This window comes from Oryctolagus cuniculus, chromosome 7 (genome assembly GCF_964237555.1).
Source record: "Oryctolagus cuniculus chromosome 7, mOryCun1.1, whole genome shotgun sequence".
NCBI classification, from domain to species: domain Eukaryota; kingdom Metazoa; phylum Chordata; class Mammalia; order Lagomorpha; family Leporidae; genus Oryctolagus; species Oryctolagus cuniculus.
The window spans coordinates 97,894,678-97,920,475 of record NC_091438.1 but is presented as its reverse complement, the minus strand read 5'-3'; the positions used below and the strand labels follow the sequence as shown (position 1 = coordinate 97,920,475).

At 35.5% G+C, this 25,798-nt stretch overlaps 1 protein-coding gene across 2 annotated transcripts in view; it reads right to left on the bottom strand.

Annotated features, from left to right (window-relative positions):
- The window catches only part of LRRIQ3 (leucine rich repeats and IQ motif containing 3), a 163,646-nt gene that overhangs the window by 130,348 nt on the left and 7,500 nt on the right, over positions 1-25,798 (bottom strand). The window contains exons 2-3 of one of the 2 annotated variants that reach the window (XM_051856362.2): positions 15,278-15,557; positions 14,421-14,744 (exon numbers count right to left, since the gene is read on the bottom strand). In XM_051856362.2, coding sequence (XP_051712322.2) covers positions 14,421-14,744; positions 15,278-15,526 — 573 coding nt within the window. In that variant the 5' untranslated portion in view covers positions 15,527-15,557. Of the gene's footprint in view, positions 1-14,420; positions 14,745-15,277; positions 15,562-25,798 lie in introns of both variants that reach the window. The other variant, XM_051856361.2, reaches the window with a different exon arrangement.

Here is a 25,798-nt window from a genome sequence, read left to right as displayed (position 1 = left end):
CCAAAGTTTAATGTAAACAGTAAGTTGATACTAGAAATTCTACCAATCAGAAACCACCAAATAATATCTAAGTAGCAACTTTCCACTATAACCACTCAAAATGGTTTTCTCTTGCTTATGTAACCGCTATATTAAGGTTTCCCCTCTTGCCCTTCCCTATGGAATGCTAGCTGCTTATGGTTTGGTGCTACTTTGATTCACGAATTACTCAATGCTCAGAAAAACCCTTTAAAATTTAAATGTACTTAAATTATTCTTTTATAAATTAAGTTTCCCTCTATTCCACAGTTACAAGATGATTTCTCTAGATAAAATCTGGGTCATGGAAAAGCCTGAAATATTTCCCCCCAAATTGTGCAAGATAAGGTCCTATATCCTTAAAATGACATTAGGGGTTTTAATTCTGTTCTCATCTCCAACATCATTTAGCATACCCAATCATATCCTCTAAATTCAAGAGGACTAAACTACTTGGTGAAATTTAAAATAGTCCCCCTTGTTGTCACTTTCTCTCTTGAGCATGTACCACTTTATGACATTTCACTATAGATGTGTTTATTGTCTCTCTTCTAGTAAAATATAAGCTTCATGTCCCCAGGGATTTGACCATTTTGCTTGCAATTGTTCCACTGCCACAAAGTAGGTATTATACAGACATATATATGTATATATGTATATATATAATAAATTAGTGAATTCAATGTAAAAAATGTGCCACCCTCTATGGATACCGCTATACTTTTTTCAAATGCTTTCTACTTTTACTCACATCCTTACATTCATGCTGACACCTCTATTTGTTTAGTAATGTCTTAAGTTCATGCAATTCATTGGAATACAAGTACCTCTGCTTTTCTTTACTCTGCTAGAGGGCTGAACTTCAGATTAACATATATATTTTCTATTGTTTCTTTGATTATTGCTTGTCCTTTGTTTGATAGAGTTTTCTTTGCTGTAATTTCTATTTGCTTATATTAGATATCCCGAATCTTATATCAGTGTCTTTTGTTCATTTCCATCATCTTCTTACATTTCTTTTGGGCTTGAAGAAGCCATTTTGTGAAAGGCCAGTTTTCTCCTGTGGAGTTTCCTATTTAAATGCCAACTACTACAATTAGGGCCTTGAGCGCCTTGCGCTATAAGCTCTTTTCTGGCATTCATGAATCCCCATCACAGATCAGTCCATCCATATTTTACTAATTATAGTAAACCAGTCTATGCTTGGGTCCCTCTACAAAGCTTATTCTGTGGTTTATAGCAAAGAATCTCATCTGTCACTTGCCCCATAACTGCCCACAACAAATAGGAGACTTTGCAGAGTTTCCTGTAGTTTCTTCAATTTTATTATATGCCTCAAGAACATTAACTTAGAGTCAGGCTGTCCTAATTTCTTCATGTGATTCAGTTCTATCTTAGTCTGCTAGAGTTGCTACACAAAATGCCAAAAGCTGGCTGGCTTATTAAACAAACAAACAAAAACAAATAGCAATTTCTCACCATTCTGAAGGTTAAGAAGTCCAAGGTAATGGCATTGGCAGATTTGGTATCTGGTCAAGGTCCTATTCCTGATTCATAGATGTTTTCCTGCCATGCTCTTACTTGTTAGAAGGCAGAATGGATCTCTACAAGACCTCTTTTATAAAGGCACTAATTACCTTTGGAAGTCTTCACATCCAAATACCATCACATGGACGATTAGGTTTCAACACAGAAATTTGAGGGATGGGAAACTAACATTCTGTTACAGCAAGTCCTTCTAAATTATCCCTTTAAAAAGTTGTGCCTTTGAGAAATTGCTTGGAAATAATCTTTTTAAAAATATAAACCTTTACTTGCTGCTACCATAGATGTGATTTCTACAAACTTGTACGTTTTATTCATTGCATCTGGGCTGTGTGTTTATGTGTGTCTTGAGAAGAAAGGAATTGAATGTTAAGATGGCAAAAGAGCATAAATGAGAAAGAGAGATGAGGGAAAAGAACAGAGGGGGGAACTGGAATGACTAAGCTCAGATACTCCTGGTAAGCTGCAGTTCTAACCAGCAGAGAACCATTAAGCTCACACTACTATTTACAGCAAAGTGTTCTGTTTCCCACTGCAAATAATTTCTTCTCTTTAAAGAGATAAGCAAAATAATCAGCAACTGTGAGTGGTAATAATGTCCCTTCAGAGAAAAAGTAAACTTCAGTGACACTTAAACTTTCTGATTCACCTTGCAATGCCAATAAAGATACCACCATGAACATGTACAAATGTTCTAAACCATGTATCTGATGACAAATGGAATTATCTTCTCTTGAGGGGAAAGTATTGCATGTCCTCTTCTGGAGGCAATGGCTCTGTTTAAAGACTACCTGCATTAAATCCTAGTTCTACTACTTGTTAATTTTGTGATCTGGGGTAAATAACCTATTGGTCCAATTGAACATAACAATGGTACCAGTTCATTAAATTCCTGTGAAATAACAACAGGACAATTTAAAAAGTTCATTGAACATGTGTATTATGAGTAAAATACACTATTATTAACCATAGTCTCTTATTGTACATTACATTTTTTTTTTTTTTGGACAGGCAGAGTGGACAGTGAGAGAGAGAGACAGAGAGAAAGGTTTTCCTTTGCCGTTGGTTCACCCTCCAATGGCCACTGCGACCGGCGCACCACGCTGATCCGAAGCCAGGAGCCAGGTGCTTCTCCTGGTCTCCCATGTGGGTGCAGGGCCCAAGCACTTGGGCCATCCTCCACTACACTCCCGGGCCACAGCAGAGAGCTGGCCTGGAAGAGGGGCAACCAGGACTAGAACCCTGTGTGCCAGCGCTGCAAGGCAGAGGATTAGCCTATTGAGCCGCAGCGCCAGCCTGTACATTACATCTTAAGACTCAATCACTCTAAAACATTTACTACTTAGTATCTTTTGACCCACATAGATCTCTCCACTTCCTCCCCACGACTCTGACCCTGGTAACCACTTTTATTCTTTCAGTATTCCTTATCTTTTTTCAGACTCCACATATAAGTGACAACATATAATATTATTCTTTCTGTGTCTGGCTGATTAGGCTTAGTATTGTGTCCTCCAAGTTCATGTTATTGCATATGGTTGGATCACCTCCTTTGACACAGAATCTACTAAGGCTAACTATTTCTTAGTATAAAAAATCCTTCAAGTTTTTCACTGAAAACAAAATTTAAAAATAAGTTTATTTTTGTGCAAAAAAAACTTTTGAAAGCTATTTATATGCAGGATCTTCACAAAGTCCATACAAAGTACACATTATGAAAAAAATTGAATTAATTTTGAAGTTTTTTGCACCAGAGTCTACTTTTTGATTTTTTAAGGTGAACAAATTTCATATATTTCACATATACAGATTTACTTTTAATTCCATTTTTCTATAAACTTTTGAAATAACCTCATACACCAGTTGATTTTTCTGTTAATGTTCACCTAGATTGTTTCTATATCTTGGCTATTTTAAATAATACTGCAATGAATATGAGAATAGAGATATCTTTATGAGTTGGTGATCTCATTTATTTTGGATATATACACAAAATAAGAATTATCGGGTCATATGGTAATATTATCAATTTCTTTAGAAACATCCATACTACTTTCCATAATGGCTGTACCAATCTCTATTCCTCAAAACAATGTATAAGGCTTCCATTTTCTCCATAACATCACTTATATTTGGTATCACCCATTTTTTAAATGAGAGCCATCCTAACAGGTGTGAGATGCTATCTCATAAGCTTTGATTTGCATTTCCCTGAATGATTAGTGAGGTTGTATAGTTTTCATCTACCTGTTACTCATTTTTCGTCTTTTTGGAGAAATATTAAGGTCTTTTGCTCATTTTATCACTTGGTTATATATTGCCTTAATATTGAGATGCATAAGTTCTTTACAATTTTTAAATAATAATCCTTGGTTTACATATACTTTCCATAATACATTGGCTTTTCATTTTGAGCTATCTTCCATCTAATGGTTCACTCCTCAAATGGCCGTAATGACTGGGACTGGGCCAGACCACTAGAAGCCAAGAGCTTCTGCCTGATCTTCCACTTGAGTACAGGAGCCTTAGGACTTCAGCCATCTCTTACTGCTTCCCCAGGTGCATCAGTACGAGGCTGGATCAGAAGTGGAGCAGCAGGGACTTGAACAGCCACCCATGTGGCATGCCAGCACTGCAAGCCATGGCTTAACCTGCTGGGCCACAGCACCAGCCCTGCCATAGTATTTTGATTCCTAAAGCATTTCAATACAATTATAAGTTAGGAAATATGATGCTTCCAATTTTGTTTTTCTTCTCAGAACTGCTTTGGTTATTCAGTCTTGTGGTTCTATTTGAATTCTAGAATTGTTGCTCTATTTCTGTGAAGAATGCAATTGGCATTTTGATATGAATTCCAATGAATATACTGCTTTGGATACAGTGTATATTTTATTTATATTAATTTGTCTGTTGCATGAGGGTGGGATATCTTTCAATTTATATGTCAATTTTAATAGGAATTTCATAATTTTCCATTTACAGATCCATTCACATCCTTGCTTACATTTATTTTTTAGTATTTAATTTTGTATGCTAATATTAATGGGATTCTTTTCTTAATTCTGTTTCAGGCAGTTAATTATTTGTAAGTGGAAATGACATGAATTTTTGTATCTTGTATTTATACTCACCAATTTACTGACTTTGTTAATTAACAGTTTTATGGTGAAGTCTTTGGCATTTTCTACATATAGCCTCATGTTATCTGCCAATAGAGGTAATTTTACTGTTTATGATTTGGACACATTTCATTTTTTTTCTTATCTGATTATTCTCAACAGTGTTACAGTACTGTATTAAATAGAAGTTGTAGGAGTGGGCATCCTTGTCTTGTATGAGAACTTAGGATCTGAAATGGAAGCATAGCTCATTAATTTGAAGTTTTCTATTTTTAGAGTTCACTGTTATAAATTCTTAATTCAATATAGTTTTACCTGTGTCTAAGCAATTTTAATTTCATGTCTATATTTTCATCCAGGTTATATATGGCTTAAATTTCCTTTAAGAATTGTTCTTTAACAAATGAATTTACTAAGGTATGCTTTTTCATTTTCTAAGTTTTAAGAGATTTTTCCACTTATCATTCTGTCATCAAAGAACCCTGCATGACATAAATATCTTAAAATTTGTTGAAATTTGTACTATAAAGATATGGTCTATATGTAACTCCATGGTCACTAAAAAAGAATGTTTATTTGGCTATTGTTAGATGGAGCATCCTGTAAATGCCAATTAGATCCTACTGATTGATGCAGTTTCTTAGTTATTTTATACCCATCTGATTTTATGTCTATTTTTTCTTTATAATTTTCTAATTGTTGAGAAAAGTATGCAACTAAAACTGTTGAGTTGTCTAATCAGCATTCTGGTTTAATAATTTCATCTCTGTAGATTTTATAGCTTTGTTGCTTATGCACATTGAGAATTCTTTTTAGTCGACTGAACCTTTTATCATATGTCCTCTTATTTGATAATTTTCTTTACTTTGAAGTCTACTTTACAAGATACAAAATAAGCACTCATTCCTGCTTTCCTTTGATTAAATTTTATACGGTACATATTTTCCATATTTTTATTTTCAACTTAGCTTTACCATTATATTGAAACAAGTTTCTTGGCCAGTGCCACGGCTCACTTGGCTAATCCTCTGCCTGCGGCACTGCACCGGGTTCTAGTCCCGGTCAGGCCACCGGATTCTGTCCCTGTTGCCTCTCTTCCAGGCCAGTTCTCTGCTGTGACCTGGAAGGGCAGTGGAGGATGGCCCAGGTCCTTGGCCCCTGCACCCACATGGGAGACCAGGAGAAGCACCTGGCTCCTGGCTTCAGATCAGTGCAGTGGGCCAGTTGCAGCGTGCCAGCCGCAGCTGCCATTGGAGGGTGAACCAACGGAAAAGGAAGACCTTTCTCTCTGTCTGTCTCTCACTGTCCACTCATCAAAGAAGGAGGTACCTTTCTCTGAAGGGAGGAGAGAACTTCCACTTTGACTACGACCTTGTCTAAATATGATCAGGGTTAGAGAACTCAAAAGGCTTCCATAGCCTTGGCAACTCATGACAAGAGCCTAGGGTGATTACTGATGCCATAAACAAGAGTGTCAATTTGTTAAGTCAACAACAGGAGTCACTGTGCACTTACTCCTCATGTAGCATCTCTGTCCTTAATGTGCTGTACATTGTGATTTAATGCTATAACTAGTAATCAAACAGTATTTTTCACTTTGTGTTTCTATGTGGGTGCAAACTGTTGAAATCTTTACTTAATATATGCTAAACTGATCTTCTGTATATAAAGAGAATTGAAAATGAATCTTGATGTGAATGGAAGGGGAGAGGGAGAGGGCAAGGGGAGGGTTGTGGGTGGGAGGGAAGTTATGGGGGGGGAGCCATTGTATTCCATAAGTGTACTTTGGAAATTTATATTCATTAAATAAAAGTTAAATAAATAAATAAACAAACAAATAAATGAAACAAGTTTCTTTTAGACCATATGTTATTGGGTGATATTTTTAAATCCACTCTGCTACTTCTGCCATAATTTGTGTATTCACACTATTTAATGTAAGTTTTTTATGCAATTATTGATAGGTCTGACTTAAAGATGTCATTTTATTTTTTATTTATTTGCTTTGTTGCTGTTTTACCCTTTACTTATTACTGACCTAAACATTTTTATAATTCCATTTGGAGTTATGTATAGAAATTTCCTCCAGCTTTATAAAAATATAATTAATATATTGAGAACATAATTAATGTATGTAAAACCTGGGCTATCATCACACCAATAAGACAATAAATATCCATCATATCTAAATTTCCCAACTGCCCTTATTATTACTTTGTTTTGCTGTTTTTTTTCTTTTTCAACTTGATCTTTTTTATTTTTGACATAACATTTTTAATTCACATTGTAAGTGAATAATAAATGGTTCACTAAATAAAGAGTTAAATGAATTAAAAGTAAAAATACCACAGTTCAGCAGGAAAGTGGCAAGGGCTATAAACAATTATCAAATGAAAAGATGTTCAGCTTCACTCATAATCTCAATAGTGACAAAATCATTCAAACTATAATGGTATGTAATTCTTAACAATTTGATAAAAATGTATAACAAAGTTTGACAAAATACTACATTTGTAGCAAAACTGATACATATGGGCATTTCTTTTTCAGTTTTTTAAATTCTTTTTTAAATTTTAGTTCACACATGCAAAACAACGTGCACTTTGTCTTTGTCCAACTCATTTCACATAACATGAATTCCTCCAGTTGCAACCATTTTGATACAATGAAAGAATCTGATTCCTTTTTTGTAGCTAATATTCTTGATGTGTGTATGTGTGTGTGTGTGTATGTGTGTATTACTTATCCATTCATCTGATGATGGAAAATTGTTTGATTCCATTTTTGGCTATTGTGAACAATGCTGCTATAAACTTGGTGGTTCAAGTACCTCTTTGATAACAATGAATTCATGTCTTCTCGGTATATAACCAGTAATGGGATCAAACAGAAGTCTATGTCAATTTTTTAAAGAAATCATCATACTTTTTTCTACAGTGGCTGCACTAATTTACATTCCCAGCAACATCGTGAAGAGCTCCCCTTTCTTCACATCCTTGCCAGCCGGTATTTGTTGCTATTTCTTGATTAATAGCCATTCTGACAGGGGTGAGGAGATACCTCATTGTGATTTCTGATTTGTATTTCCTCAATCACTAGTGATGGGAAAGCATTTTTTCTTATATTTTTCAGCTTTTTTTTTCTTCTTTCAAGAACTATCTATTCAGGTCCTTTGCCCACTTTTTTAACTGGATCAGTTTTTTGTTGTTATTGTTGCTGAGTTTGTAGTTGCTGGTATACTCTAAATATTAATCCTTTGTTGGGTAGGCTCACAGATATTTTTCTCATTCTATCAGATGACTTTTCACTCTACTGATTATTTCCTTTGCAGTGTAGAACCCTGTGAGTTTGATATAATCCCATTTGTCTAGTTTTGATGTTGTTGCCTGTGCTTTGGGGGTCATAAAATACTAATTAAAGAAGTCATCAAGGTCACAAAAACACTTAATTTGTTTGAATTTCTCGACTTTACTAAGTTCACTATTTCTAACATTATTCTTTTGGAGGCTTTAGAGTTTTCTACATTCAAGACTATACCATCTGCAAACAGATGCAAATCAGATCCTGTCTGATTTGGAGATCTTTGTTTTTTCTTCTTTCTCTATTCTTTTCCTAATTCTTTTCTCTAGGACTTTCAGAACTATGGCAAACAGAAGTGTTGGGAGTGGGCATCCTTACCTTGTTTTAAATCTTAGAAAGGAATTGAAGCCTCCTGTTATTATTCTATTACTGTCTGTTCTCCCACAAGACCTGTTTGTAGTTGCTTTATATATCTAGATGCTTTGATGCTGGGTACACATATATTTATAATGTTTCTATTTTCTGTTGAACTGACCCTATTATCATTAGTTGATGACATTGTTTGACAGTTTCTAAATTAAAGTCTATTTTGTCTAATCCTACAGTCTTTCCTGCTAGTGTTTCCTTTTTCAAAATATACATTTTTCCATCCCTTTATTTCCACCTAATGTGATTTAATAAACCTAAAGTGAGTCTACTGTAGCCAGCGCATCATTTGAGTTTGTATTTGTATCCATTCAGCCATTTTGTCTTTTTATTGGCAAATTTAGCACGTTTATATTTCAGATCATTACTGACTCATAAGGACTTTCTATTAATATTCTATTAGCTATTTTCTATTTTATATTTCTTATTCCTCTCTTCTGTTGTTTGTTTGTTTTTCTGTTTTTAAAGTGCCAGTCATTGATTCTTTAAATTTTTTTGTATATCTACTTTTGTTGTGGTAACTAAGAGGGTTTCATCAAACATTTTATAATGTCTACTTTAAAAAATTAACTGAAATCACTTAGAATCTCTAAATTTTCCTACCCCCACACATTATAAATCATTAATATTTTATTTCATGTTATATTACAAATCCATTAACATATTTTACAGTTATGGTTTTATAATATATAATTTTGCTTCTACTTAAAAAGAATTCCAATTATCACTTTTTGTTAGGCAGGCAAGTATTGATTACCTCGTTTTTCATTTATCTAAAAACATCTTTATCTCATTTTAATTTCTGAAGAACACTTTTACTATGTATTCCTGATGGGCAGTTTTTTTATGCACATATTTTGAACTCATCCTACTCTTTCCTGGTGAACAAGGTTTTTGCTGAGAAATTTGCTTATAGTTTTACAGCGGTCCTTTGTATCTGATTAGTCTATTTACTTATTTGGTTTTAAAAATTATCTTTAAACCTAGAAAATTACCTTATCGGCCGGCGCCGCAGCTCACTAGGCTAATCCTCCACCTTGCGGTGCCGGCACACCGGGTTCTGGTCCTGGTCGGGGCACCGGATTTTGTTCTGGTTGCCCCTCTTCCAGGCCAGCTCTCTGCTGTGGCCCGGGAGTGCAGTGGAGGATGGCCCAAGTGCTTGGGCCCTGCACCCCATGGGAGACCAGGATAAGTACCTGGCTCCTGCCATCGGATCAGCGCAGAGCGCAGGCTGCAGCGCGCCAGCAACGGCGGCCATTGGAGGGTGAACCAAAGGCAAAGTAAGACCTTTCTCTCTGTCTGTCTCTCTCACTGTCCACTCTGCCTGTCAAAAAAAAAAAAAAAAAATGAAAATTACCTTGTCTTGGTGTAGATTTCTTGGCCTGATTCTACTGGAAGACTTCTGGGCAATATGCATCTGGATGTCTATTTCCTCCCCAGATTGGGGAAGTTTTCCGCCAGTTTTTAAAATTGACTGTGCTTTTTTCTCTCTTCACCTTCTACGGCTCTCATAATGCATACACTGTTTTGTTTAATGGTGTCCCATCAGTCCACAGGTTTTTCTGTTTTTTTTTCTTTTCTTTTTATCACACTCTTCAATGCTCTTTAACTTTTTGATTTTCTGATTGAACAATTTCAAATGACCTGTTATATTACTGTCTTCTGTTTGATCAAGTCTGCTACTGAAATTCTCTACTGACATATTTTTAGTTAGTTTGTTGTATTGTTTGGTTCAAGCATTTGTTTTCAAAAGTTTCTATTTCTATAACTTCAAATTTTAATTTTTTTTAATCTAACTTAATTGTCCCTCTGTGTTCCCTTTTAGTTCATGGAGCTTTAAGAATATTGTTTTAAATTCATTGTCAAGAAGTTTGTTTTTTTAAAAAAAGATTTATTTATTTATTTGAAAGTCAGAGTTACACAGAGAGAAGGAGAGGCAGAGAAAGAGAGAGGTCTTCCATCCTCATGTTCACTTCCCAATTGGCCACCAGGGCCAGAGCTGAGCTGATCCAAAGCCAGGAGCCAGGAGCTGCTTCTGGGTCTCCCTGGTGAGTCCAGGGGCCCAAGGACTTGGGCCATCTTCTCCTGCCCTCCCAGGCCATAGCAGAGAGCTGGATCAGAAGTGGAGAACACGGGACTCTAACCGGCATCCATATGGGATGCCAGCACTGCAGGCAGCAGCTTTACCTGCTGTATCATAGTGCTGGCCTCTGTCAAGTAGTTTGTAAATCTCTATTTTTTAGGGTTGGTTACTTGAGTTTCATTAGTTTCCTTTGATGGTATCATTTTCCTGATTCCTCATGATCTTTATAGATGTTTATCCTAAGTCTCTCTTTCCCCCAGCTGGAGAAATTTCAGGTCAAAATGTGCTTCTTACCAGGTGCTATAATGGGTTTGGGAAGGAGTGACATAGATGTGAAAAATTATTCTCCTTTTTAATATGTTTCCTCCCACATTTTGCGCACTACTGGAGTGCTATAATATCTTCCCTGGTTTCCAGAAGTATCATGAAAGTAATCTCATCCAGGGATAGTTTGCTAAATTGTTTCTCTGGGAGTCCAAAACTTATGACCTTCTTTGATCTTGCTTACATCATCCCTCTATCAATAATGTTTTTGTGTATCTCTCTAAAGAAATTTCTTAGTGGTTGTTCTTGATTTATATATCAGTCAACTTATGTCACAACTGACTAATGTCACTAATATACAAAATCAAATGAAGCATAGAAACCTTACCTGCCTTAATATCTTTCAATTCTCCCTTAAGTAGTATTCTATATATTTTCTTAAGTAGTATTCTATATATTTTCAGAACTGTATTAGTGTTATGAGTTTTGCTTAAACCATTTAATACAATTTGGAACACACAAGAGGAAGAATGTCTATTTAATTTTTTAACTTTTTACTTACCATTCTGTTCTTCTTTCCTAGTGTTCCAAATCTTATATTATCATTTCTTTCTTTACAAAAAAAAATGTTCTTTAGCCATTACTATAGGATAACTACTAGGTGCAAATTCTTCTGCGTTCTCTCCATTTGAGAATATATTAATTCCTTTTTCATTTCTGAAGGCTATTTTTATTGCCAATAGAATTTTGTGCTGAATAGTACTTTCCTTTCAGCACTTGAAACAATTTTTGGCATTTCTTTATATCCTCTACAGTTTTTGAATGAGAAATTTGCTGCAGTTCTCAAGTTCTTACTTTTCATTTATAGGTAAGTTACTTTTTTCTGTCAGCTTTCAATTTTTTATGTGTATTTAGTTTTCAGAAGTGTAATTATGTTTTTTGGCACAGAGCCTATTTGGGTCTATCTATGGTTTGCACAGTTTGTTGAATCTGCAAATTTGTGTGTCTTGTAAAAGTTGGTAGATGTTTTCAGCCATTACTCCTTACTCAAGTACTTTTTGAACACTACCCTCTGCTTTCTCTCCTGTTAAATCTCTAAAGGTAGATGGTAGATATAATGGTAGATATTTTTTAGTTCCTTTCCATCTATTACATTGGAACAAATGGGTGCTAAGTGCTTAAACTAAAAATCTCTCTTGAATTACCAATCCTGTATTACATAATCAATTTTTTTACTAAATGACCAAAAGTGCTGCTTTCCAACAATCTTTCTTTCTTATTAATAGATAATTGGTTTTGTTTAATAGTAAATATGTCCACTTAAAAACAATCATCATACAAGATCCCCTTATATCTAGTGGTAGCCATCTGAGTTATTTCTAGTGATGGAAGTCTTTCAAGTAAGACATTTGCAAGAATCATTGTTTTCCTTATACAAAATGGACAATCTATGCTGACATGTGTTTTTGTTCTCCTCAATTCTCTTCTTCCTGGCCTAAGTACATACTTGATGTGAAAACCTCTTTAGCTGTGGGAGCGAGGGAAGGAGCATGTCCACTTGCTAAAGAAGGCAAAGGAAGAGGCTAGAATAAACCTTGGTCCTTCCTGATTTCCTTGAGCAGCCACAGAGAACTATCTAACTCTTAGCTTCTTGCTACATGATAAAAATAAAATCTTTATTTAGTTAAGTTTCTGTTGCATGTAGACAATATATAATTAGCATATAACACCAGCTCTTTGCACAGGTCACACCCATCTTTAAAAAGCATATCTCCTTCTTACACTTAGGGGTAAATAAGCTCTTCAAATTTCAAAAGTCATTCTGATTTCATACAGTTAAGAAGAATCTACTTGTCTCTCACTTTCTTCAAACTACAAATATTATCCAACTAGACTCCCAAAAAACAAAGGTCTAGAAATCGTTTAATATATCATTAGGGACAAACAGGATCCTTCTGGATATTTTTCTCTACAGGACAAAATCTTTCATAACACTCTTACATTTGTTTACTACAATAAGCATATACTTCTTTAATGTACATATCCATATGCTCCTTATAAAAGAATCATAATTATTAAAATAACTGAACATACCCTAATAATAAGGATAAATATCATTTTCAATTTTCTGATAATGGCTGAAATATACATTTCAGGCATTACTAAATTTCTATGACCATTGATTCATATCTATTCTTCTCAGGAGTTTACTTATAGCACTATAAATTAATAAAACATTTAAATTATCAAAGAATAGTCAAGGAAACATTTCTTATAACATATCCTAGTGAATAAAACTTTACATGTAAACTAAACAACTGTTATTAAAATAGATTTACTTAAATGTCTACAACTCGCAAAAATCGTGCCAATATTTGGAACGCCTATGTCTCTATAAGGCTCATTTCTTTTGTGTTCTCTCCCAATCATACTTTCTCCACAGTTTTTTTCTTCAACTATTCCTTGATTTCTGATATTTTCAGTCTTTCTTTTTAATTAAGATTTTTCCTTGTCATAAAACATGCTGCAGTATAATCTTACTTTTAATAATTTTCCATGAATCCTATTTCTTACAATTAAGGCTTTATCTTTCCTCCTCCCGTCCAAAATTTACTCCAAAACTATTCCGTATTTGGTAATCACATATTAATCCATTATAATTTTATGTCCAGTAGCAAAAAGATATTGAAATTCCAAACATGCAATAACGTCATCATCAAAAAGCCTACAATTATCTGACTCGGTGCCAATTTTCTTTCACTCTTTGACCATTTTTAATGATTTTTTTTCTTCTTAATCTTAGTAACAATAAAAATTATGTCTTTGTCCTCCCCCTAACTTCCTGAGATCAATTCTCTTTTATCTTCACTGGTTCTACTACCTTCCACCCACAAAATAAGACTGTGCACATGACTCTCTCCTTTGCTCTCCACCTTTATTGATTTCTACACATGTATTTTCCTGAGACAGTTGGACTTCAAGTACAGGACAACCAGGTTTCCTAAAGCACATAAATAGTGTTAAAGCTCCAGAACACTATTTCTGTATTTAATTCTTCATTTCCAATGCCTGGTTAATATTTCTCCATCTGGGTTGTCTCTACGGCGTAGCAGGTAATGCTGCCACCAGCAGTGCCAGCATTCCACATGGGTACTGGTTCCAGCGCCTGCTGCTCCACTTCCAATCCAGCTGCCTGCTAATGTGCCTGGGAAAGTAGCAGAAGATGGGCCAAGTGCTTGAGCCCCTGCACCTACGTGGGAGACCCAAAAGAAGCTCCCAGCTCCTGGCTTCATTCTGGCCCAAGCTGGCCAATGTGACCATCTGGGGAGTGAACTAGTAGATGGCAGATGCATTTTCATTCTCTCTCTCTCTCTCTCTCTCTCTCTCTCTTTCTCTTCCCCTCTCTCTCTTCCTCTCTCTCTCCCTCTCTCTCCCCCCTATCTCCGTAATTCTGACTTTGAAAATAAACAAATAAACTTTAAAAAAAAACTGAATATTCACAAGCTTCGATAAATTTTAAGATATGAAGTCATTACTAATATATTCATTGATTTTTATATAAATAATGCAAAAATATGAGTTTATATTATTCAGGTATAAAACTTTCAAGTTAAAAATTTATATTATAAATTTATTTAAAATGATATTGTAAAGAAGCTAGTTACCTTTCTCAAGGCAGGGCAGAAATTAAAGTAAAGTCTGTGGTTATGTGTTTTGAATCTTTCAGGAAGATGCCAGTTCTGAATTATTTCTTCATCAGAAATTACATAGTGATCCAATGCTTTGAGAGGCCATATACTGTTAACAAGAACATGTCTATATCCTTTTTTAAGGCTTACTGGACAATCAAACATAGTGAGGGCAATGAGGTTTGGACAGGCAGATAATTCACATGCGTTCTTTAACTTTGTAAAACCATTGTCATGAAGATAGAGGAGTTTTAGATTTTTCATTCCACTCCAAAACTTGGCATCTGGTAGAATCTTTATCTGAAATATGATTAAAAATGCATAACTTTTAGATAAATTGCATGGGAAATGATAGTGATTAAATATCTTTTAAAATTCAGTATTTCCCAAAGGGCAAATGTCTAATCATAAGCAAAAAACGCATTTCCAATTGTTCAAATGATGACTGGGGGAAAATCATAATACACCAGGCATCTGGAATAAGCTATTATTGCATAAACATATACATTTTGTTCAGGGTAAATTCCTTTGTTAATAGGCTCTTCAATTTTTTTCCAAAATACTTTCCTAACATGAAGAATGAAGAAGTCAACCAGTAGTCTTAATACTGACTATGGATTTAAGCAATATTAGGCAGTTTTCATATTTTTTTATTTTAAAATTTGTATTTACATTTTAAATTTTTTCTTTTCATACATTTTACCTTTTTAATTTTTTGTTTATAAGTTAAACAAAGGTCTATCTGGGAGAAATATTACGGATAAATAACATGCTTATTACATATCAATATATGATTAATTTATATACATATTTCTTAATGACTTACTTCTTACCTGATTTCCATGGAGATCAAGTTTGATCAATTTTGAACAACTTTGAAGTGGATGAATATCTGTAATAAAATTGTTTGAGAAAATACATACTCTTAGAGAGATACAAGACTGCAAATTTTCCATAGATTTTAAATGAAGGCCATTGAACTTTACAAAAACAAAATCCTTTTGGTCTTCTATTATGTTATCATTGTAGTGACTCCATTCCTCATGACTGGTTAGCTCTTCTATAACTGTTCCATGAAACATCTGGGACAGATGGGAAACTGCTTTCAAAAACCTATCTGAAAACAAAAGAAAATAAAAATATAGTAAGTATAAAAATGGTTAGGAAAGTTAAAATTCAAAAAGATTAACTAATGCCTATAGAATTTTCTATGCCTAAGTATCTTAAATATGTAACATCTATACAATTACTTCTCAAAATGTATCACTGACCTTATAATAATGATGGTAAAAACCTTACTTTTTCATAGATTATCTAAAGAACATGGAATTCCCAAAGCACTTAAATTCTTAAATATGTTTTAAAGCAAATCCCAAGGGGAAAATTGAATTAACTACAAAATATAGAAAAATAAGCAGTTTGGAAATATAATTTGATGTAATATTAACACTTTAATGAAAGCATTCCTAGTTAACAAATTATGCTTAATTCTACTATCTAGATTCCCTATTTCTCTCTCTCTCTCTCTCTCTCTCTCTCTCTTGTGTAATCCTCTTGGGAAAATCATTGGTTTAGTTGATTCTCATTTCTCCTCCACGACCGTATCCCCATATTAGTGATTATATATTTATTTGTTACCATTTAATATACTTCTTTTACAGTAAATTAAATATATGCTGAAAATAGGAAATGCTTCATGTATTTTTTCAAATTTTATCATAAAACTGAGAACTCAGTAATATTTGTTTCTTTTTTTTCAGATTTATTTATTTATTTGAAAAATCAATATCATCAAAATGTCCATTCTCCCAAAAGCAATTTACAGATTCAATGGGATACCAATCAAAATACCAAAGACATTCTTCTCAGACCTGGAAAAAATGATGATGAAATTCATATGGAGACACAGGAGACCTCAAATAGCTAAAGCAATCTTGTACAACAAAAACAAAGCTGGAGGCATCACAATACCAGATTTCAGGACATACTACAGGGCAGTTGTTATCAAAACAGCATGGTACTGGTACAGAAACAGATGGATAGACCAATGGAACAGAATAGAAACACCAGAAATCAATATAAACATCTACAGCCAACTTATATTTGATCAAGGATCTAAAACCAATTGCTGGAATAAGGACAGTCTATTCAATAAATGGCTCTGGGAAAACTGGATTTCCACATGCAGAAGCATGAAGCAAGACCCCTACCTTAAACCTTACACAAAAATCCACTCCACATGGATTAAAGACCCAAATCTATGACCTGACACCATCAAATTATTAGAGAACATTGGAGAAACCCTGCAAGATTTAGGCACAGGCAAAGACTTCTTGGAAAAGATCCCAGAAGCACAGGCAGTCAAAGCCAAAATTAACAATTGGGATTAGATCAAATTGAGAAGTTTCTGTACTGCAAAAGAAACAGTCAGGAAAGTGAAGAGGCAACCGACAGAATGGGAACAAATATTTGCTAGCTACACAACAGATAAAGGGTTAATAACCAGAATCTACAAAGAGATCAAGAAACTCTACAATAACAAAACCAACAACCCACTTAAGAGATGGGCCAAGGACCTCAATAGATATTTTTCAAAAGAGGAAATCCAAAGGGCCAACAGGCACATGAAAAAATGCTCAGGATCACTAGCAATCAGGAAAATGCAAATCAAAACCACAATGAGGTTTTACCTCACCCCGTTAGAATGGCTCTCATACAGAAAGCTACCAGCAACAGATGCTGGAGAGGATGTGGGGAAAAAGGGACACTAACCCACTGTTGGTGGGAATGCAAACTGGTCAAGCCACTATGGAAGTCAGTCTGGAGATTCCTCAGAAACCTGAATATAACCCTACATACAACCCAGCCATCCCACTCCTTGGAATTTACCCAAAGGAAATTAAATTGGCAAACAAAAAAAGCTGTCTGCACATTAATGTTTATTGCAGCTCAATTCACAATAGCTAAGACCTGGAATCAACACAATGCCCATCAACAGTAGACTGGATAAAGAAATTATGGGACATGTACTCTATAGAATACTATGCAGCAGTCAAAAACAATGAAACCCGGTCATTTGCAACATAATGGAGGAATCTGGAAAACATCATGCTGAGTGAATTAAGCCAGTCCCAGAGGGACAAATATCATATGTTTTCCCTGATCAGTGAAAACTAATCGAGCACCAGAAAGGAAACTGGTTGAAGTGAAATGGACACTATGAGAAACAGTGACTTGATCAGCCCTTGTCCTGACGGTTGATGTACAATTTAATACTTTATCCCTTTGAGTAATTTTTTTGTTCTACTTAATATTATTGGTTGAACTCTGTAATTAACACACAATTATTCTTAGGTGTTTAAATTTAACTGAAAAGTTTCCTCTGTTAAATATAAGAGTGGGAATAAGAGAGGGAGGAGATGTACAGTTCTGCACATGCTCAATCTGACTTGCCCCAAATGGTAGAGTTATAAATGTGCCAGGGGATTCCAATTCAATCCCATCAAGGTGACATGTACCAATGCCATCTCACCAGTCCAAGTGATCAATTTCAGTTCACAATTGATCATAATGATAGGTTTAATAGTCAAGGGGATCACATAAACAAGACTAGTCTGCTAATACTAACTGATAGAATAAAAAAGGGAGAGAACGATCCAACATGAGATACACAGCAGACTCATAGAATGGCAGATGTCCTAAACAGCACTCTGGCCTCAGAATCAGCCCTTCAGGCATTCGGATCCGGCTGAAGAGCCCATGAGAGTGTTTTAGGCATAGAAAGCCAAGATACTCTGGCAAAATAATAATAATAACAACAACAACAACAACAACCTAAATGAAAGATCTCTGGAAGTGAGATCCCAGTGGAAAGAATGGGCCATCAAAGAAGGAGGTACCTTTCTCTGAACAAGGAGAGAACTTCCACTTTGACTATGACCTTGTCTAAATAAGATTGGAGTCAGCGAACTCAAAAGGCTTCCATAGCCTTGGCAACTCATGACTAGGGCCTAGGGCGATTACAGATGCCATAAACAAGAGTGTCAATTTGTTAAGTCAACAACAGGAATCACTGTGTACTTAGTCCTCATGTAGGATCTCTATCCTTAATGTGTCGTTCAATGTGAATTAATGCTATAACTAGTACTCAAACAGTATTTTACACTTTACGTTTCTGTGTTGGTTCAAACTGTTGAAATCTTCACTTAATATATACTAAATTGATCTTCTGTATATAAAGCTAATTGAAAATGAATCTTGATGCAAATGGAATGGGAGAGGGAGTGGGAGATGGGAGGGTTGTGGTTGGGAGGGAAGTTATGGGGGGGCATTGTAATCCATAAAATAAGCTTTACTTTGGAAATTTTTTTAAATAAAATTTAAAATAAAAAGAAAGTAAAAGATAGAAATCAACTAGCTCAAATAAACTATGTGCCAGGTTAAATCAACCTAATGAAAATGAAAAAAAAAAAAAAAAGAAAGAAAGTCGGGGTTATGCAGTGAGAGGAGAGTCAGAGAGAGTGAGAAAAGTTTTCCATCCCCTGGTTCTCTCCCCAATTGGCCACAACGGCCAGAGCTGCACCAATCCAAAGCCAGGAGCCTGGAGCTTCTTCTGGGTCTCCCACATGGGTGCACGGGCCCAAGGACTTGGGCCATCTTCCACTGCTTTTCCAGGCCATAGCAAATAGATGGATCCGAAGTGGAACAGCCGGGATATGAACTGGCGCCCATATGGGATGCCAGCACTGCAAGCAGCAGCTTTACCCACCACACCACAGCACCAGCCCCAGTAATATTTGTTTCATACGTATATCTGGCTATCTTTTCCTGTCCTCAGAGACACAGCAAATTTAAAAGACTTGTAAGTACAAATGACAAAGTCTCATTTAGGTGGCTATCTCTTATTAACTTACCGATTTAAAACCTCTTGTCTTAAAATAACTTTCAGGTTTTCTCCAAAGATTTTATTGGCTTACTCATTTGAAGCAGGCAGTTCTCTCCCAGATATTGGCTGACGCCTCAGTCTCCTATTGCTCAACTAAACTGGCATGTCCCATGTGGCCCATTCATATAAATGATGGATAGATAAGGACAGCTGGAAGGTGAGATTCAGTTGAAATAAAGGGGCCTTTTTCTCCGTATCATCTTGGTCTTCCCATGCCAATTAACCACGTGGGCCTACAATAAGCCAGACAGTCTACATATTTGATTCATGGCTTCCCCACATGTAAAGCAGAGGCTTAGGAGCAACTGATAGAGCATCATATCTAACATGTTCTATTGGTTTGAATTTATCTGATTTTTAGAGCAGCTTACAAAGTAGGTAGAAAAAGAATACAATCAAAAAAATTTTTCAGAGCTTAGTGACCTCAAGCAAGTTATACATGCTGTATCTCAGTTTCCTTATCTGTAAATTGAGGGTCGCAATGGAAATTAACTCACAGAATTATTATGAAGGAAATTATTATGACATAAAACCATCAGGCATTCTTCATTTCTGTTAGATCCCTTAGCATATTTATAGGTTTTTGCTTGTTTTTATTTATTTGAAAAATACAGTGACAGAGTTGAGGTCAGGGAGAGACAAAAATATCTTCCATCCTCTGGTTCATTTTCAAAGTGCTTGCAACAGTCAGGATGGAACCAGTCCAAAATCAGGAGATAGGAATGCAATTCAGGTTTCCTATACAGGTGGCAAGAACCCAAATACTTGGTCTTTCATTTGCTGCCTCCCAGGGTGCATATTAGCAGGAAGCTAATGGCCTAATCCTGAATAATAAAAAACATAACAGAATATATATATATATATATATTATAATATATATCAGGGGTAGGGAAACTGTATTCTACCAAGAGTCATTTGTATATCTATACCATAATTCATGGATCATACAAAATTATTAACTTATAATTAGCCTGTTATAGGTTTATTGAATTTTGAGTCCTTTCTGCAGTTGACTTAGGAGGTCTAATGATTTCAAAGGCCTTATATAGTTGGTAGACTAGAGGTTCCCCACCACTGAAATGGAAACATAAGAAGAAAAATAAATAAAAGACAAAGGAACTGTGGTATTATTGGAAGCAATAGTGACTGAGAGTTTCCCCAAATTAATGTCAGATATCAAATGACAAATACAGAAAATTCAGAGACCACTAATTTGAATAACTACCAAAAATACAAAAAAAATTTTCACTTTAAAACTTAAGAATATCAACATCATAAGCTTGAAAGAAAGCAGAAGTTATAAAAAAAAAAGCACCTTACTTATCCAAGGTAAGAATTATAACTTACTTCTCAGAAACCATGCAGGCATAAAACAGTGGAATAAAGTATTTAAAGCACTGAGAAAAAAAAATCCCCACAAACCTAGAATTGTATACTCTGTGAAATTATTCTTCAAAAGAGAAAGAATAACAAAACCTTCTCAGATGAGCCAAAATTGAGGGATTTTTGTGGTCAGCAGATCTGCCTTGCAAGAAATGGCAAAAGAATTTCATAGAGAATGAAAATGGTATAGGTCTAAAGCCCAGATATATAATAAAAAATCACTGGGAAAGGAATAAGTGGAGTTGAAATAAAAAATTTTCTCACTTTTCTTATTTTTAATCAACCTGATAGATAATGAAATTGTTCTAAATAGTATTAGCAACTGGAATTTATTGACATCATCCAACAAAGCAGAATACATATTATTCTCAAGCTTGCATTTAGAAATAGGGCACTTTCTAGCCATAAAACTTCTGAAGTGCTGCCAAATCTAAACATGACCATAGACAAGGAAAACAGTTACTTTAATTCATTTAAACTTCAGTAATTTTATGACTACTATGTTAAATGGACACACAAATATGTAAATTATTAAATTCAAATACTAATATGAAGTAGAAAAGGTAAATTTATTTAATAAAAACAAAATACTAAGAAAGCATCATGGCTTCAATTATAGTTTAGAAAAGTCATTCAATTAAAAATAAATCAGTACCATTATCAGTAAAATATTCCCTGTTTTGCATGTACTAATATTAAATTTTAAATCATCATATTTTAATCACTCTATACATACCATATCTACAAAAATACAATATATATGGATATTAGACTTTAATCTCAACTATTTTTTAAACTTCTTTTTTTAACATCTTTTATTTATTTATTTATTTATTTATTTTTATTTATTGACAGGCAGAGTTAGACAGTGAAAGAGAGAGAGAGACAGAGAGAAAGGTCTTCCTTCCGTTGCTTCACCCCCCAAATGCTGCAAGCCAGGAGCCAAGTGCTTCCTCCTGGTCTCCCTTGCAGGTGCAGGGCCCAAGCACTTGGACCATCCTTCACTGCCTTCCCAGGCCACAGCAGTGAGCTGGACTGGAAGAGGAGCAACCGGGACAGAATCCAGTGCCCTGACCAGGACTAGAACCTGGTGTGCTGGGGCCGCAGGCGGAATATTAGCCTAGTGAGCAGCCGCGCCGGCCTACCTTTTTAAATTTCATTATTTATTTTTTAAAAGACACAATATGATTTATACATACAAATCTAAGAACATAATGATATTCCTGTCTTCTCTCCCTCCTTCCTTCTCTCCCACCCTCCTTCCTTCTACTTTTTTTGTTTTTTGAGAAAATATTTTAAATTTACATTATAGTAAATAGACTCAATATTTCACCAGGTAAGACGTTTAACAAGTAAAATGCCAAGACCCTAGTTTAGTAGGAAGATACACAATGGCTATAACAATAATTGAATGCAAAAGTAGTAACAAAATACGAGTCGGAATTACCTGACCTGTTAACTGCTGAACATCTACTTATATATTGAACAGAAACAAATATTTATTCTGTGTGTTTTTAAATGTGGCTCATAATAAATTATTTTTGAAATTTTCAAAGAAATGCTTTGCTGACTGTATCAATTACCTTTAGCCTAACTATTCATTCATGGGAATTTTTAGATATTAGGAATACCAACACGTTATTATCTTGAGTAAAAAGTTTATTAAAGGGACTGGCACTGTAGCATAGTAGGTTAAGCCTCTGCTTGCAGCTTCTGCATCCAATATGAGCAATGGTTTGTGTCCCATTTCTGATCCAGCTCCCTGCTGGTAGCCTGAGAAGGCAGTGGAAGATGGACCCAAGTGGGAAACCTGGAAGAAGCTCCTGGCTCCTGGATACAGATTGGCCCAGCTCTGGCTATTTTGGCCACTGGGGAGTAAACCAGCAATTGGAAGACCTCTCTCTCTTTATCTCTCACTCTCTAACTCTGTCTCTCAAATAAATGAAATATTTTTTAAACAAAGTATATTAAAATGTTATATGCCATGGTCTAGATTCCAGTTACTTAGTATAAGCTTAAGTATATTAATAAATAAATGAAATTCTGAATAATGAACTCCAGAATTATTAAAATCACTGCTAAGATATGTAAAGCCATGTAAAATAGTAAAAACAGAGAAAGCTTTTTTTTAATGTTTATTAATTTGGGGCTAGTGTTGTATTGTTGCAGGTAAAGCCACTGCCTGGAATGTCAGCAACACATATGGGCAAAAGTTTGAGTCCCAGCTGCTCCACTTCTTTCCAGCTCCCTGCTAATGGCCTGGGAAAAGCAGCAGAAAATAGCCCAAGTGTTTGGACCTCTGCCACCTACATGGGAGACCTGGAGGTAGTTCCTGGCTCCTGGCTTCAGCCTGGCCCCACACTGGCCATCTAGGGAGTGAACCAGGGATGGAAGATCTCTCTCTGTCTCTCCCTCTCTCCCTGTAACTCTGCTTTTCAAGAAAATAAAAAAGAATCTTTCAAATATGTACATATTTGAAAGGCAGAGTTACGAAGAAAAAAGGAGAGAGAGAGAGATCTATTTGCGGGATCACTATCCAAATGGCCACAATAGCTGGGGCTGGGCCAGGCCAAAGTCAGGATCCTGGAACTCCATCTCGTTCTCCAATTTGCTGGCAGGGCTCAAGTACTTGGGCCATCTACTACTGCTTTCCCAGGCAGATTCAGGAGGCTGAATTGGAAGTGGAGCACCTGGCCTCAAAACAGTGCTCATATGGGATGCCGCCATCACAAACAGCAGCTTAACCCACTGTATCTTGATGCAAGCCCTGTGGCAGAAAGTTTTAGTTCTCAGAAAACTTAGCTGCAATGATTATAATCCATAATATTTTATACATATTGCAAAATTTTAGATTAGAATTTCTGCAAAATACACAACCCTAGTTAAAACAAAGCAACTATGTTTAAATCATTTTGTTTGAAGGATGTTAAGTATTGAGTCAATCTTTTTTTTTTTTTTTTTTTTTTGACAGGCAGAGTGGACAGTGAGAGAGAGAGACAGAGAGAAAGGTCTTCCTTTGCTGTTGGTTCACCCTCCACTGGCTGCCACGGCCGGCACGCTGCACTGATGCGATGGCAGGAGCCAGGTACTTATCCTGGTCTCCCACGGGGTGCAGGACCCAAGTACTTGGGTCATTATGTTTTGATGATGAAGAACTGCCATGATTTTATAGTACAGACAAAATGTGTTTTAAAAATGAAGGAGAGGGGCTGGTGCTGTGTTATAGTGGGAAAAGCCATCGCCTGCAGTCCTAGAATCCCATGTGGGCAACAGTGCTAGACCTGGCTGCTCCACTTCTGATCCAGCTCTCTGCTATGGCCTGGGAAAACAGAAGGTGGCCCAAGTTGTTGGGTCTCTGCAGCCGCATGGGAAGACCCGGAGGAAGCTCCTGGCTCCTGCTTCAGATCAGCAGAGCTCCGGCCTTGTAGCCAATTGGGGAGTGAACCAGCAGATGGAAGACCTTTCTTTCTGCTTTTCCTTCTCTTGCTGTGTAACTGTGACTTTCAAATTAATAAATCTTTAAAAAAATGGAGAAAGGATCTAGAAGAACAGTCAGAAGAATATAGAAATAGTACAGGTTTATAGATTACTATAAACAACCCCAGTAGTTTGAAGCACTGCATTTTCATGATATATTCATATATTTTAAAATGACATAAAGCATCATTTGGAATTAGGAATTATTCGTAATCTCATTCTTAAATGTATTTATTTGTTTCATAAAACTTGGAAGGCAGTGTATTTCTGTTCAGAAAAAGTTTCTATACACATTTTTCAGCTTTTATTTTTACTGCACATTTGAGACTGCAAAAATATAAGCCTACAAAATCTATAAGGTGGTAAGACAGAAGATGAATACAAACAATCAAAATTAATGAAAACATTTACAGAGATATGTCTGCACAAAAATTACAACCTCTTAATAAGGGAAGGTTAGCACATTAAATATTTGCTTATCCTAGTCCAAACAATCCTTAGTTGGAATTCATAAAATATTTCAGATCTCTTAAAGTTATGTTAGTAATACATTTCTATTTAAAGTAATAAATACTGTATAGAACTACATTGATTAAAATATACAACTTGATTTACAATTCAGCCACTTGCCCTTTATCTGCCCCTCTTTAAAAAAAAAAAGAAAAGAAAACACTCAAGCCAATCTCTGGACAAAATAGATTATGATTAAATTATTGAACATTTCGTTAGAGAAATGGTGGTAAATCTTTTTTCTGCTAAAGACCATTAGGATATTTAAAACATAATTCACAGGCCTTGCAAAATTACCACCTTAAAAGTTAGGTGCTCTATATAAACATTTAATCACCCTAATTTAATGACTAGAACTGCTTCTTTTTGGTGAGGTGTATGATGTTAGCTGGTATTGATGATGTTGCTACTTGCAACTGCTTTTCCAGGTTTGCTTGGGTCAGTCTGGAATGCAGTTGACTTTTTGCGATGGTAAATTAGAACAGAATTGCTGGCAGAAGTAAGCAGTTCTGAATATAGATGCAAAATTCAATGCATGTCTCCTCAAAGTGGGAAATCCATCATTGCTTACGCAATGTTTACAGAATTCAGGCAGTGGGAGGTTGTTGTGCCTAGTTTCCAGCTCATCATTGCTTCCAGCTGAATGATTTCATGTTTTAGGTTATCAAGCACATCATCTGGTTCCACAATGAATGGTGTGGCAAAGATGTTCAATTCCATTTGCTTATTTTTCACTTCCTGGAATCTTTCATTAAATGCCTCAATTAGTTTCACACATTCACCAGCATTTGCAAGTGGCATAGGAGGCCTTTGTCCTTCAAGATTGGGGAAAGCCTCATGCTATTTCTTTTGAGTTGCATTTTCCACAGTCTTAATTTAGCTTCAAAGGATTTCACATTTCCATGCAGGGAGCAGAGAATTAGTCCAGGTCCTGCAGCTTGACATTCAGCTCTCAGAGATACCTGCTAATGTCCACCATGAATGCTAGATCACAGAGCAACTTGCTATCACTGAGTTCTCTGACAGGATTTCCCTTCAT